This window comes from Morone saxatilis, unplaced genomic scaffold (genome assembly GCF_004916995.1).
Source record: "Morone saxatilis isolate NCDOM2014 unplaced genomic scaffold, NCSU_SB_2.0 Contig6, whole genome shotgun sequence".
Taxonomy (NCBI): Eukaryota; Metazoa; Chordata; class Actinopteri; family Moronidae; genus Morone; species Morone saxatilis.
This window is the reverse complement of record NW_023340206.1, coordinates 8,360,253-8,373,105: the sequence shown is the minus strand read 5'-3', so window position 1 is coordinate 8,373,105 and position 12,853 is coordinate 8,360,253. Positions and strand designations below refer to the sequence as shown.

Here is a 12,853-nt window from a genome sequence, read left to right as displayed (position 1 = left end):
CTTACAACTGTGCATCAGTGACACAGGCTTATCTCCGGGAGCATTCGTCTCTCCTCTCCCCATCTGTCCTTTATCCCTCTCATCCCAATCATCCTTCTTTTCTTTTACTTCCCCTCCAACGTCACACACACACACACACACACACACAGAGCGCTCTCTCTTTCTCTCCTTACCCTCTCTGCTCTTTCCCCCGCTCAACCTGCTGTCCTTGCTTCTAAGGCCGAGGAAAACCCTCCACGCCGCTTGTAGTGCATCAAATCTCTCCCACACACTTGCAGACGTCCCATTCTCTCTCCCCTCTATCTCTCTCTCCTCTCTCTCCCCCCTCTCTCACTCTCTCTGTCTCTCTCTCTCTCTCGTGTGGTTTTAATACTGTGTGCTCAAATTCCTGGCCTGGTATTTGCCTGCATTTCCCAAACAAATAAAACCACAAAATGGTTTCAGGTGAAGCAAAGTAAGGACTTTCCCTGCAGGGAGGCACCCCCGATATTTAAATACTGGAGGATCATAATAAAATCAGGGATTATAAACAGGTTATTGTTTCTTTTTTGTCATCAGATTTTGCTACTGTAGTTTTTTGTCCAAATACACAGTACAGGTCTGTTATTTTGACATTTTGTTGCTTCTAATTAAGTTTAGTTGTATATGTATGTGCACATTTGGATAGACATGTTAGGAGTCAAAGAGGTTTTTACTTATTTCTGCTTTACTTATTTCTGCTTTACTCCTCATTTTATGTTTTCTATTATCATTTATTTGTTAAAGTCCATGCAAACATTTACAATTTAAAATCTTTTGCTGAAAAGATTTAAAGAAAACGTTTCCTCTAAAATGAGAATAACTGTGAGACAAATGTGCAGTCTCTCAAATGTGATTTGCTGATTTTCTTTTTGTCTTTGACAGCAAGCAATTTGAATAACTTTTCACCAAACAATTGGATCAAGGAATTGAGAAAATAATTAAGAAACTAATCCATTATGAAAGGAATCAGTAGTTGCAGCCCTTTAACAGGTCAAGCTTAATAAAATCTACAATAGTTGCAGTATAGTTCATTAAAAACCTTGTTTTCCTTCAATAACTATTGAGAAACCAGACAAATGATGGTGCACCAGCAGCATATAAAAAACATTTATGGCCAATGAGAAGCCTATCAGACTAACTTGGCTGCCACTTGACAAAGATAAACTCTGATATCAGCACATCTTTGTATACGAGTAGTGACGTCAAACAATTACCTCAGTTTACTGATGTGTGCCAGATAGAAGACAATATGGGGGCACTCAGAGAACACCAAAACAAAGACAAACGTGCCGTCTCGCGGGACACCAGAGGAGCTTCCAGGAGTCTTACATAACTGACAACCTTACCTGAGACAACACGAGTTTGACAAGAGCAAAGACTTTAGTTCAATTCCTGTCAAACTGAAGGTATTTTCTCTAAAGTTTCCTCAGAGTACAGACCTCACATTTCTGTTCCTATTCTCTTCTTTCCTTTGAGCATTTAAAAGTTTCCTGACGTTTCATGTGGAACATTTTTTAAGCATGAGAGAGAATCTCCACGACATGATTTGAACATCTCGGCGCAAAGTGTCTCTCCACCACTGTGCGTGTATGACTTACTATAGGTTAATTCACTCTTTGGAAGCTTTTTTTCTCCCTTCAGCTTCCATCTCTGAACCTTAACTCCTCCACCACCTTCCCTTTGAGCAGGTTTCTCGCCTCGCTACCCTCCATCCTGCTTCTTCTTGCCCTATCCTCCAGCCCTGCTTTGCGTTCCTTCTCCGCTCAGTTGCTCCCTCCCACCTTTCTTCCCTCCATCTCCCCGCAACAAATCACAATCTGTTTACAACCCCTCGGGCGCAGTCCACAACTCTTCTGGCTCCAATTGCAGATCTATTTATACCAGACAATGCAGAGGGCTGGCGTCTCTGATTTGAGACTCGGTTCGCCGAGTGTATATCCCACGATCTGACTGCCTGAGCTCCACAGTCGTTACGCTTAATAGATGTCATACTGAGCCGAGCAGAGCTGTTGAGAGTGGCCTCAGTAAAATGATCTTTTTTTTTTTTTTTACCATGCAAAAAGATTACAAAGAACAGGAGATATTCTGTGCAGGGTTTCACTGTGAATTTAGCAGCAGGGCGAGATGAGAGGCAACAAGTAGCACATCTGTTGATGGAGGAAAATAGCTGCGGTCTGCTTGCTGATTGGTCTCTGAGGGTGGGTTGGGTGAACATCAGCCTATGTTACTTTCTCCCGCTGACTCTCTCAGCTGCTCTGAATTAACCTCCATGCAAGCTCAAACTCTTGGAGATAATAAGAGCTTTTCCTGGTTTTAAACCTGCATAAACATCTTATTATCTGATTTCCAAAATGGCACCGTGACGTCTTTAAAAAACGAGACAGAACTCTGACATGACAGGGAAAGAAACAGGGAGGGAGGGCGTGACGGAGGAACGTGTCAAGGTGCAGCGAGGCTCGTTCTGCCAAAGGCGAGTGCCGACTTGTCGCGGTCTCAGTGACATCATGCAACGGTCTGTGGCACAGCGGTTTAAGAGGACGAGATGGGTGAAAGAGAGTCAGAGACATAACACGAGGCGTAGATGTGGACGACGTGTGAAGGTTGAGGTGCAGTACGTGCAGGAACGTGCTCGTTACATGGGGATAGCCTGTATGTGAGACCAGCAGCGAAGCATTGGATGAAGACTTCAAACAGAAGTCAAACAGACATGACTTTCTCCCATCCTGATACCACATACAGTTAATGGCTGCAAGTTTATTTTTATTATCGATTAATCTGTTAATTCATTCTGTAATTAAAATTCCAAACATTCACTTGTTCCAGCTTGTCTTGAGGATTTTGTTTGGCTCATGTTATTGTAAATTGAATGTCTTTTGGTTTTGAACAGTTTGAAGACCTTTTTTTTTTACAAACCAAACTCTTACTTTATCAATGTAGCCCAACATTTTTGAGTCTATAAAAGGTCAGAAAATAGTTAAATACATTCACTCCCTGGAGATATCGGCGTCGCCATATATGTTTTCCGATATGTGCCAATATGATAACTTTTTCCCGAAAATAATGCAAAAATATGCTTGTGGTAATATATTGGTGTCACTGCAAAGTTTATCCAGCAGATTGCAATGTGACTGAAAATACTGTATAATAATACAAATATTTAACTTAAATACTATTTAATAGAGTTAGTAGTCCTGAGTACCTTTATATCGTCATATCCACATAGAAAATTTATATTTTCATTGCAGCTCAAATATCTATTTATAATTTGTTCTTTCCAAAGCAACAGGCTTGCTCTAAAATCGATATCAGTCTCACCACCCTCAAAAATCTCATATCGGGGCTCTAGCATTCAATGATTTAAAGAACATCTGACCAAAATATCTGTTCATTTTCTCTTGATTGATTTATCGACTAATCGACTAACATTTCAGCACTAGTTCAAAAAGAAAGGCTTAAGGTTTCTCCTTTCTTGTCATGAGATCAAGTTAATGCTCAAATAAATATTAACAAAAGTTCAAGGTGTCAAAAAAAATGCAGTCACTTTAAACTACCAGCACAACTCAGGTGTTTACTTGGAGTCATGCAGCTCCCTGCAGGTGCAGCAATCACTGCTTTGCATCCCACTGAAAGCCCTGCATCATGTTGTGTGCTTAAATGCAGCCACCAGGATCTGATTACATAAAGATTAGATGACAAAGCATTCAGGACTTTAACAATTGCATTTTGCATTTTCAATGAGGAAACTACTATAGTGGAGGCATGCTACAGAGTGCAGTATACATGCCTTTAGACAGGTGCACTCTCCTCATTCGTCCCCCCCTCAACAGTCCGGGTCACACACGCTACCGAACGTGGAGGCCCCAGCAGCTCCGTATCCAAGACAACAGATTTCGAGAATATCTGATGAAGTCACTCCAGTGTATTTCAATATTTTATCAGCCTAGCCAGAGGCACGCAGAAAATAACCCCAACAATAACACGAGAGCACATGTGAGGCTTCAGTAAAGTCTGGGACAGGAGAAAGATACTTTGGGTCAAAGTAAAGAGGAAGTAGTTATTTATTTGTTCTTTCCAAAGCAACAGGCTTGCTGAGCTCACCTACCAGCTCACTGCTGCTCTCTGTGAAATCCCAGAAACAGAAAGCTAAAGCGCAGCATGGGGAGTAAATTATGAATTGCACTTTGACTATTTTCATTATCTTTTAAGGGGAAGATCCAAATTGTACTCTGTGGTAAGAAATGAAATACATAGAACAGTTTAAGCTTCCTCATTATGGAATTAGTAATGCATTATGCATATATTACCTCAGACTCATTTCTCCTTCAGATTACCTCATCTCCATCTGTGCCCCTTTCATTTCTGTACTCTTGTCTGCTTCTATACGGCTTCATCGCTGCTCCTTTCTACTTCCTTTTTTACTGGCCATAGAGAAAGCTATTGTAAATACAGTATAACATTTTGTGATGTTTTGACTCGCAAAGGTGGCATAGCACTTGCATCAGACGGGGATTCAGAGGCAGAAACCTATTTTTTCAATATTTTTGGTCCATGAGAGAAAAAGGTAGCTCTGATTTGTTTTGGGACAACCAAACTGTCTCAGGAACTTGCAGCAAACACATCACTAAGATGCACAATTGCTTGTTTTGCTGTATATTCCTGGCAGCCGTTCCTCTTGAGATATCCAACAACAATTTCACATAAGCTCTCAAACAGAGCGCCTACATTCAGGGCGGCTGTATTTCCATTCAACAAAATGGCACTGTGAGATAACTGCATTAATATAACGTACAGGAGAGTAAGCACTGACTCTTTTAAAGACTTACAGAAACCCATTAACTATCAATTAGATAAACCATATTGTGACGTCCAACTGTCACAGTGCTGCTACATAATAATAGATCTTTAACGTGAGGACACTTCAATAATTGGACTGAAACAATCATGACAACCGGACACATCCTAGGAACACCTCAGATGCATGCAAAGTCACACAGGATGTGGTTAATAGTAAAATCACGTAGGTGCACACACACAAGCTTTGGTTTACAGAAGCTCACGCAAACACACGCACACACAAACATACAAACAAACACACATACAAACACACAGAGTGTCCAACCTGTTGGGATGTGGTTGAGCGCCGATGTCTTCAGAACCTCCAGCGGCTGCTCCTTTCCCAGGATCCCCTCTGTGGGAGAGAGAGCACACTCTGCTTCAAATATGGTCCGCAACATTGAGACAAGCTTCCAGCAACAAACTGGAACTGCTAATCAGGCAGTTAGTAAGACCACAGTCCAAGCGAGCGGGCTTCAGGTCATCTGCAAAGCTGCGAGCACATGCCGCGGCACCGCTACCGCCACCTGAGCAACCGCCTGATCCATGACTGGTGAAATATACACGAGCTGTGAATTTGCAGAGATGCTCGGCTGCAGAGGTGCTATAAAATAAGCTCGAAATCTGAGGGATACCGAGGGAGCAGCCTTCATCGGCTCGTGTGTGAGTTCAGTGTGCGAGAGGAGGGATGTTGGGGCTCGACTGATACTGCCTGTGCTCAGCATAGCAAATGTGGCTGGCAGCAGCAGCAGAGAGGGATGAGTGGGGGGGATGGAGAGGAGGAGAGGGAGGGAGAGAGGTAAAAATAGCTCACCCTTTTGTGTATAACAGCACATGCGGAGCACGCGCGCACACACAACGCACACACATGCAGACACAAAGACACAGCGCTGCTGCTGCGCTGCTCTCCTGTGTTTGTGTGTATGCATGCGTGCCCGTTGGTGTGTGTGTGTGTGTGTGTGTGTGTGTGTGTGTGCGCAAGTGTGTGTGCGCAAGTGTGTAGGCTGTAATTATAGTGGCAACATGAAAAGGCTTTTGTAGCTGCCGAGCCCTGGGAAGACATGGCTATAAAAAGCAGAGCGACAGAGAGGGGGTGGTGGTGGTGAAGGAGGAGGAGGAGGAGGAGGAGGACGCATTGGGGGAGAGGGGGAAGACAGAGGTAAGGAGGGGAGAGAGGAGAGGGAGGCGAGGAGGATGAGGCGATGGAGGAAAAACAACGAAACGGTGCAAAAAGGGAGGAGAGAGAAGGGAATGGAATTGACATGCATCGCGGCTGCACACAAAATCTATGACTACTGACACACACGTTCTCTATATATGCATCTATTTTTAGCAATCATAGGCACCTGATCCATATATATTCTGAGCACAAGGCTTAAAGACATCTGAGGCACACAAACATGCAATTATTCCTTTGGATGCGAGATGAAAAGCCATGTAAAATCCCTTTGGAGGAATAAAAGAGAGGGAAACAGGCGAGCGTCTCACTGTGCATGTTCTATTTCTGGAATTCTCTCTGGACCAGATTGGCACACACACACACACACACATACATACACACTTAATTAGCCACAAAGCTGGAGAATGCATTGTGCGCTGATTGTGTATGTGTATTCGTCTCTCACCACCTTGCATGAATGGCTACACCCCTGATGCACCAATCCCTGGGAGGACTTGGGTGTGGACTTGAACATCACGTTTGGTCCTGTTCAAACGAATCTCAACACACATGGGTTTATTTACCTAACTCTTCTCACCACTGGCTGCCAGATATTGCTGCCTGATGTATTATGATTTAAAAAAAAAAATTAAATAAAACAACCTCAAAACAGGTGCTACTCAAATTCCAAACTTTTGCGACACAGAGGTCAAATTTGCGGTCTGGCACACTGTACATACACTGTGTCAGATTTCATGTGAAAGGTGAGGAAATATTGCGAGAGCAGACAGGTGGTCAGGGCGCCTCGCACTTCCCTGCTTCTCCAAAACAAACAGATCCACATCAGTGATAGCTGATATCTTTTGACGAGCCTATTCAAATGACACACACACACGCTGGCGAATTTTGCAATGGAAATGAGGTGCATCTGTGATGTGATGACACCTGTGGCTCGGAGTAATTCTACGCCACTTTTTGCACAAATTGCTGGTAGCAGCTTTACATCTCCGACTTAAGTGCAGCAAATTAGGGGGACGGATGTCTTTGTCTGCGGTTAGTTAGACAGAGCATATAAGATTTCAGTCCAAAACCGCACACTTGATACCTGAGATGCACGTGGAGGGAGCACAGGTGTGTTAAAACGCACGCATCCAGCGAGGGAAAGCAACGTAATGAAGCAACAAACCACATGCAAAACCACCGCACGCTTGCAGAGGAGAAGTGCCCTATACCTTGGCAACAGGGTCCATCAATCTTGAATGTAGCCTAGTTACCCATCAGCCCCCTCCTCCCTCCAGCTCCTTCTTTCCACCCTCCCTCCCTCCGTCCCTCTCTTTTTTCTTTCTTTCTTTCTCTCCTCTCTTCTTGGTCCCACTGGGCAGGCATCGGGAGACGGGGAGCTATAAATAGCCTCCGCTAGCCTCAGGCGGAGAGTCAGTTAACTCAAGCTAATGCAGCTACCGCTCGTCAAAAACATGCATGTTATGATCTGCGCTGTAAACGGGGAGGGATGCTGGAGTAATGAGCTAAGCAAATGGTGGAGAGCTCTCTCCGCTGCAGTGCGAAATGTAGTTTTGTGACAGCATGGAGAGACAGGCAAGCTTGACCCCGAGACTGCATACTGTATGTTGACAGAGGCCTTTGTTATGGAGGAGAAATGAGATGTCTGCGCCACTGTGGCGTTTACAAAGAGAGACAGTGACAGAGAGAAAGAGAGGAAGGATGCTCCAGCCTCATTACATTCAGTGCACTTCCGTTCTGGCTGCTTCGTCCAGGGTGACTCCAGTGAGCAAGGTGAACCAGACAGGAACAATACGATTAATCAAACACGCCTCTCCTTGAAGAGCCTTTTCCTCTGGGTCGCAAATTTGCTTCCCGAGGGCAGCGGCTGACGTCATGGCGACTGATAAAAGAGAATGGGTGACCCCTGTGTGAGCCACCACCAGTTTGCGTCCCGTGAACAGTCGGAAACAACCATCTGACCCTCATTTCATGCTGGTAGATTCGGAAAAACACAGCAGTAATGCAATTTGGCATGGTGTCTAAGTGCTTCTTTGTGCCTCTTGGAGAATGCCGTCACTTGATATAAAATCACAAATTACTTGGGAATTGGTAATTAGACTAGGAGTGTTTGTTTCAAGTCCAAAACACATTCATGTCATGAGGTCAGTAAACCAATAAAGAGACCAAAAACTACAACTGTAGAGATGCTGGAGCTGGAAATGCATGGACTAAGTCACAAAAATTAACATGTACATGAGTAGGCCTCAGATTCAAAGCACTGGGCGCCTGGATTAAATCTGCAGTTTGGATTTATACATTTAACATGACTGTGGCTGTTAAATAAACACATGTACGTGATTTACAAGCTCTTTATCATTCAAGGAGTGCGAATTTAGAACTGCTATTCAAGTGGACGTGGATAAAACCTACTGAGACGTTGATACCTTTGGTCTGTTTGATCGGACTTAGTCACATAAAAACTTGATTCACCAATGTGTTTTATTTATTGAAAAACTGAAATAAAACTTTAACAATCAGATTTCTGTTTCCTGCACCTAAATCTGCAGTAAAGAAAAAACTTTTTTCCGTGTGAATTCTGGTGTTTCATATGATGCAAGGTGGTAGTGATTATGCAACATAATCAAGCAATGCTACAGCAGCCATACTGGAGGTCCAAAGGCCTTGGGCATCAATAGCAGAAAGCTGTATTTCTAACCATGTGAAAGCTGTGAAAAGTGTTTCCCTGACTTTTGCCCAGTGCATTCTGTGCAGTAGTTAGGTATAGAAAATGGATAGACTCAATAATTATTTAACTGACTTGTGCACACCAACTTTCACATTCACTATTCTTTACTACTCTTTAACCAGAGTGGTTTTCATGTATTTAGGGACTATTTGCACACAGACGACATCCATAATGGTGCCACACATGGTTGCTAGGAGATCTGTGACGCAACTGTAAAGCCTTGGTAGCTGGGCCTAAAGCCTTACAACAACAAACACCCACAGTATGTGAGATGACAGTTGCTCTGCAGCTACTATGCATACAGAGTAACAGGTGCACCATTTAACATTTGGTCGATGGCTGGTTACTTGAACTTTTTCAAGTGTTCATGTGTTTCAAGTCCCAGCAATGATAATACTCTGATCCACTTGCTTAACGGTAGTATTTCCTTGATGCCCAGGCCAGACCTCCATGCTTCCTGTCAAGCACTGTGCAGCACAATGTCAAAAGGCACAAGGATAGGGCTCTGAGGCAGCAATGTAAACCGTAATTGCCGCTGACAGCTCGTTGGCAGAACACAGTGTATCCCGTTTCTCAACAGGGACGGGACAAAAGACACGGGGACAAAAGATGTGTCCCGTTCCTTTCATTAACTCATGCTCCCTTTCTGCTGTTTCTGTCCTCATACCAATTAAAAACAGAGCTTTTCTAGTATACCAGGACATCCACCCTTATAAAGGCCATGATTAGGTGTTTGTTTTTGGAGGGGGATGGGTGCGGCGGGATGAGATGGGTGCCTGCACCCCATTTGCACAAGGACAAAGCGGAGCTTGTGCATGTAGGGGGTTGGTCGTTGCACAAGAGACCCCCCTGGGTTTGTTCTGGGATCGACTGTTAGTCATGTTCAGCCAAGTTGGTGGCACATGGGAGGACAGAACTGACGTCCTGTCTGGCTGGCAGGAACCTCATCTCTGTTCGCTGGTTTCAGCGAGAGAGGGAGGGTGCGGCGGCATTGTGGGAACACGCCGCTGAAGTGCATTTTGCAATCTGCCACAATTTCGTAATTTGGTTTTGCATGATAGAAACAACATGTCAGCACAAGTGGACGCCAGACAAACGTGACAATCAGGCTTTAAATTTCCCTGGATGAGGCTCATGCTCGTTTCACACTGACCGCCGCACAAAAGAGGCAGCGCTTGGGTCATGCATGCACTCGTCCCGTGCTCCATTTTTAGCTGCACAACACGGCAACAAACTGCTCAATCGTGAAGAGGAGATTCAACACGGGAGACCAAAAATAATGATTGTTTGTTCGCCATGCATGCACGTGCGCATATCTTGTGTGTGTGTCTCTAAAAATAGACACAGGGATAAGCCGGGCCCTCTTTATTGCAGCGAAAACTTTTAACCCCTTCACCTCTGGATTTCAGCAGTGTGATGTGTGACTGCATGCATGTGGGTAAGAGGATGAAAAGGGGGTCACTGGAAAGTGGGATGAGTGAAATGTAAATTTAATCATTAACCATTAATACACTTTGGCCTCACACTCACATCTCTTTAGGCAACAACTGCAGAGAAACTTTTACTTTTTTATTTTACTTTATTTTGAAGTTTTGAGAAGATGATTGATTAGGAAGCTTGCCTTTTCACTGCTTTCTCAACATTTTTATATCCGACATATGCCCAAGGAAACCACAGTCTTACTGTGATAGCTCTACAGGACCAGTTAGGAATTATGTGTCTTGCTGAAGGGCACCTAAGTTTGCTCATTTTCTCTTACCGGGAAGTGCTTTTCATTCACTTTTTCCATTTACCAGCCAGTACAAGCCAGGGATCTTCCAGTCCCCAGTCTGTTCCTTAAATCTCTATGCCACTGCTGCCCCGTTAATAGTATCTGGCAGGTGTAATAAAAAGCAAATCCATAATATAGACTTATAGCCAGCCTGAGATCTGTGTGCGTACTGTACTGCAGTGTTTATCAAAGACTGGGGTGAGACCCAACAATGGTTCAGATGACAATCCAAAATCAAGTAAAAATGAATGCAAAATGCCAAAATCCTAAATAAATCTTCTTACTGTCACTGCCATGTACAGTGAGGCAAAATACAAGACTGTCAGCAGCAGGGGGATGGTGCAGGAGCCTGAGTTTTATTAGAACCTGCCCTAATAAACCTACAAGATTAGTTTTTGGCCACGACAACAATTACCTTGAAAGTATGAGACCCAGAGAGAGCGAGAGCTAGACACGACCTCCAGGATTTTTTTTATCAGCACTTAAGATTGGATCGTGAGGACAAGCAATGCAGAGGGACCAGAGACTTGAATCCAAGAGGTCACAATCATCAGGATGAGAGTGTTTAATGCCAAAAGGTCCTATTTCTTAAAGGTGACAGCAGTAGAAACTGTATTTGTGAGTACATGTGTGCTTGTGCTGTGCAGCACATTACAGCATTCTGTGTCCCATGTGTCAGTTATCCCACACCAGCGATGGAAAAACCCCACACCAGGGCATATACGTGTGTGTGTCACAACCTTGTCTGTAGTACTGTTTACGTCAGCAGCAGTCCCTCGCTAATCCTGCCAAAACTCCCCACTGACCAGATAGTAAAAGTGCACTCACAATTACACACACAAATACAATCTGCAGCAGACCCAGTTTCAAAACAGGATTCAGAAAACACAAATTACCATACTTAAAGGAACAGTTCGCCATTTTGAGAACTACGCTTATTCGCTTTCTGGTGGAGAGTTTAATGAGAATATCGATACCACTCTCATACATCTAGGAGATAATTTACAGAACTGGTCGGACACAGAAATGCCTAATCCGACATCAGAAAAGTATGTGAGAGGGGACGAAGGTATGTGACCATCTGACAAGCAATTCTGACGAAGTATACCGGCCCTTTAAGTGCTAAAACCCACCAATATGCTTATTTTAAGTTAGTGCTAGTGGTTAGCTTGTGAGATAGCTAAAGCTAAATCATACTTTTTCCAACCAGTTTGCTGCGACTATTTAAAAAAATCTTTTTCTCAACTTTACCATTTGTGTTTTCACCACCAGAAAATAAACCCTTTAAAACATGTGGCAATACAATACAAGCTTTATTACCCTCTCATACTACATATCATGGTTTGTGGCACTGATTTATTAGTTTGGCAGCTTGTTTAAAGCTAGTATGACACTGTATTTGTGTTTAGAAACAAACAAAGTAGTCATGGAAGCTGGCAGGTGTACAAACAGAACTGTATATTCCTAAAAAAAAAAAAACAGTATTTCCTTTTAGTCAGTGTCGACAAATCTAATTTATAATAAAGACATAAATATGTACGTGCAAAGCACCAAATATACCAGTGCCTGAGACACATTATCTAATCTTGGGTACCAGCCCAAACGATGCAATCTCCTGACCCCACTCATTACTGTTTATCTAACTTTATTTGATTTTCCTTTACTTTTTTTGTTGTGTTTCAAGGCTGTATAAACCTCGAAACTGTTGCGCTTGTAACCTAGATACCACTGAGCCTTCGAGGAAAGGAGCAATGTGTCAGGTTCACCAGTTCAGAGCCATAAAAAGGCGCTCACGCCCACATAGACCGTGCAAAATAAAGCAGTAAAAACCTAACCTGAGCACAGTTTATATCGTGCTGTAGACATGCTTTTGATTTTGTTCGTGGAATTCATTTCTAATTTTTGCATAATACAATGTAAAGTTCAAACCTCTCATTCACAAATAATCATTTACTGTACCTGGCACTTACTTACCAACCATTTACTGGCCACAGTGTGTGTGTGTGTGTGTGTGTATGACTCATGTGCAGACCCAGTTCTTGCTCCAGTGGTAAGCACTGCAGACTTTCCTGGAAAGCTGGTCCTTTCTGACTAAGACTAAAACAAATCGTTGCCAGCTAGTGGCATCACCTTCCATCTTTAATAAGACACCGTAACACCTGAGGAAGCCGGCTGCTCTTTTTAAACTTATGTTTTCATTTTCACTAACAGCTCATCCTGCCTGCATCAATTTCACAATGAAGCATCTGTGGTGCAGCAGGTTACTGTTTGGTTTAAAATGGTTGTAAAAGACTGAGTGATCAGAATCAGAATCAGAAAT

The 12,853-nt window shown here is 43.3% G+C and overlaps 1 protein-coding gene across 1 annotated transcript in view; it reads right to left on the bottom strand.

The window, feature by feature from the left end:
- The window catches only part of LOC118340017 (histone deacetylase 4-like), a 51,919-nt gene that overhangs the window by 34,273 nt on the left and 4,793 nt on the right, over window positions 1-12,853 (bottom strand). Inside the window, exon 2 of the mRNA XM_035677858.1 lies at window positions 5,141-5,209. Coding sequence (XP_035533751.1) covers window positions 5,141-5,209 — 69 coding nt within the window. The remainder of the gene's footprint in view (window positions 1-5,140; window positions 5,210-12,853) is intronic.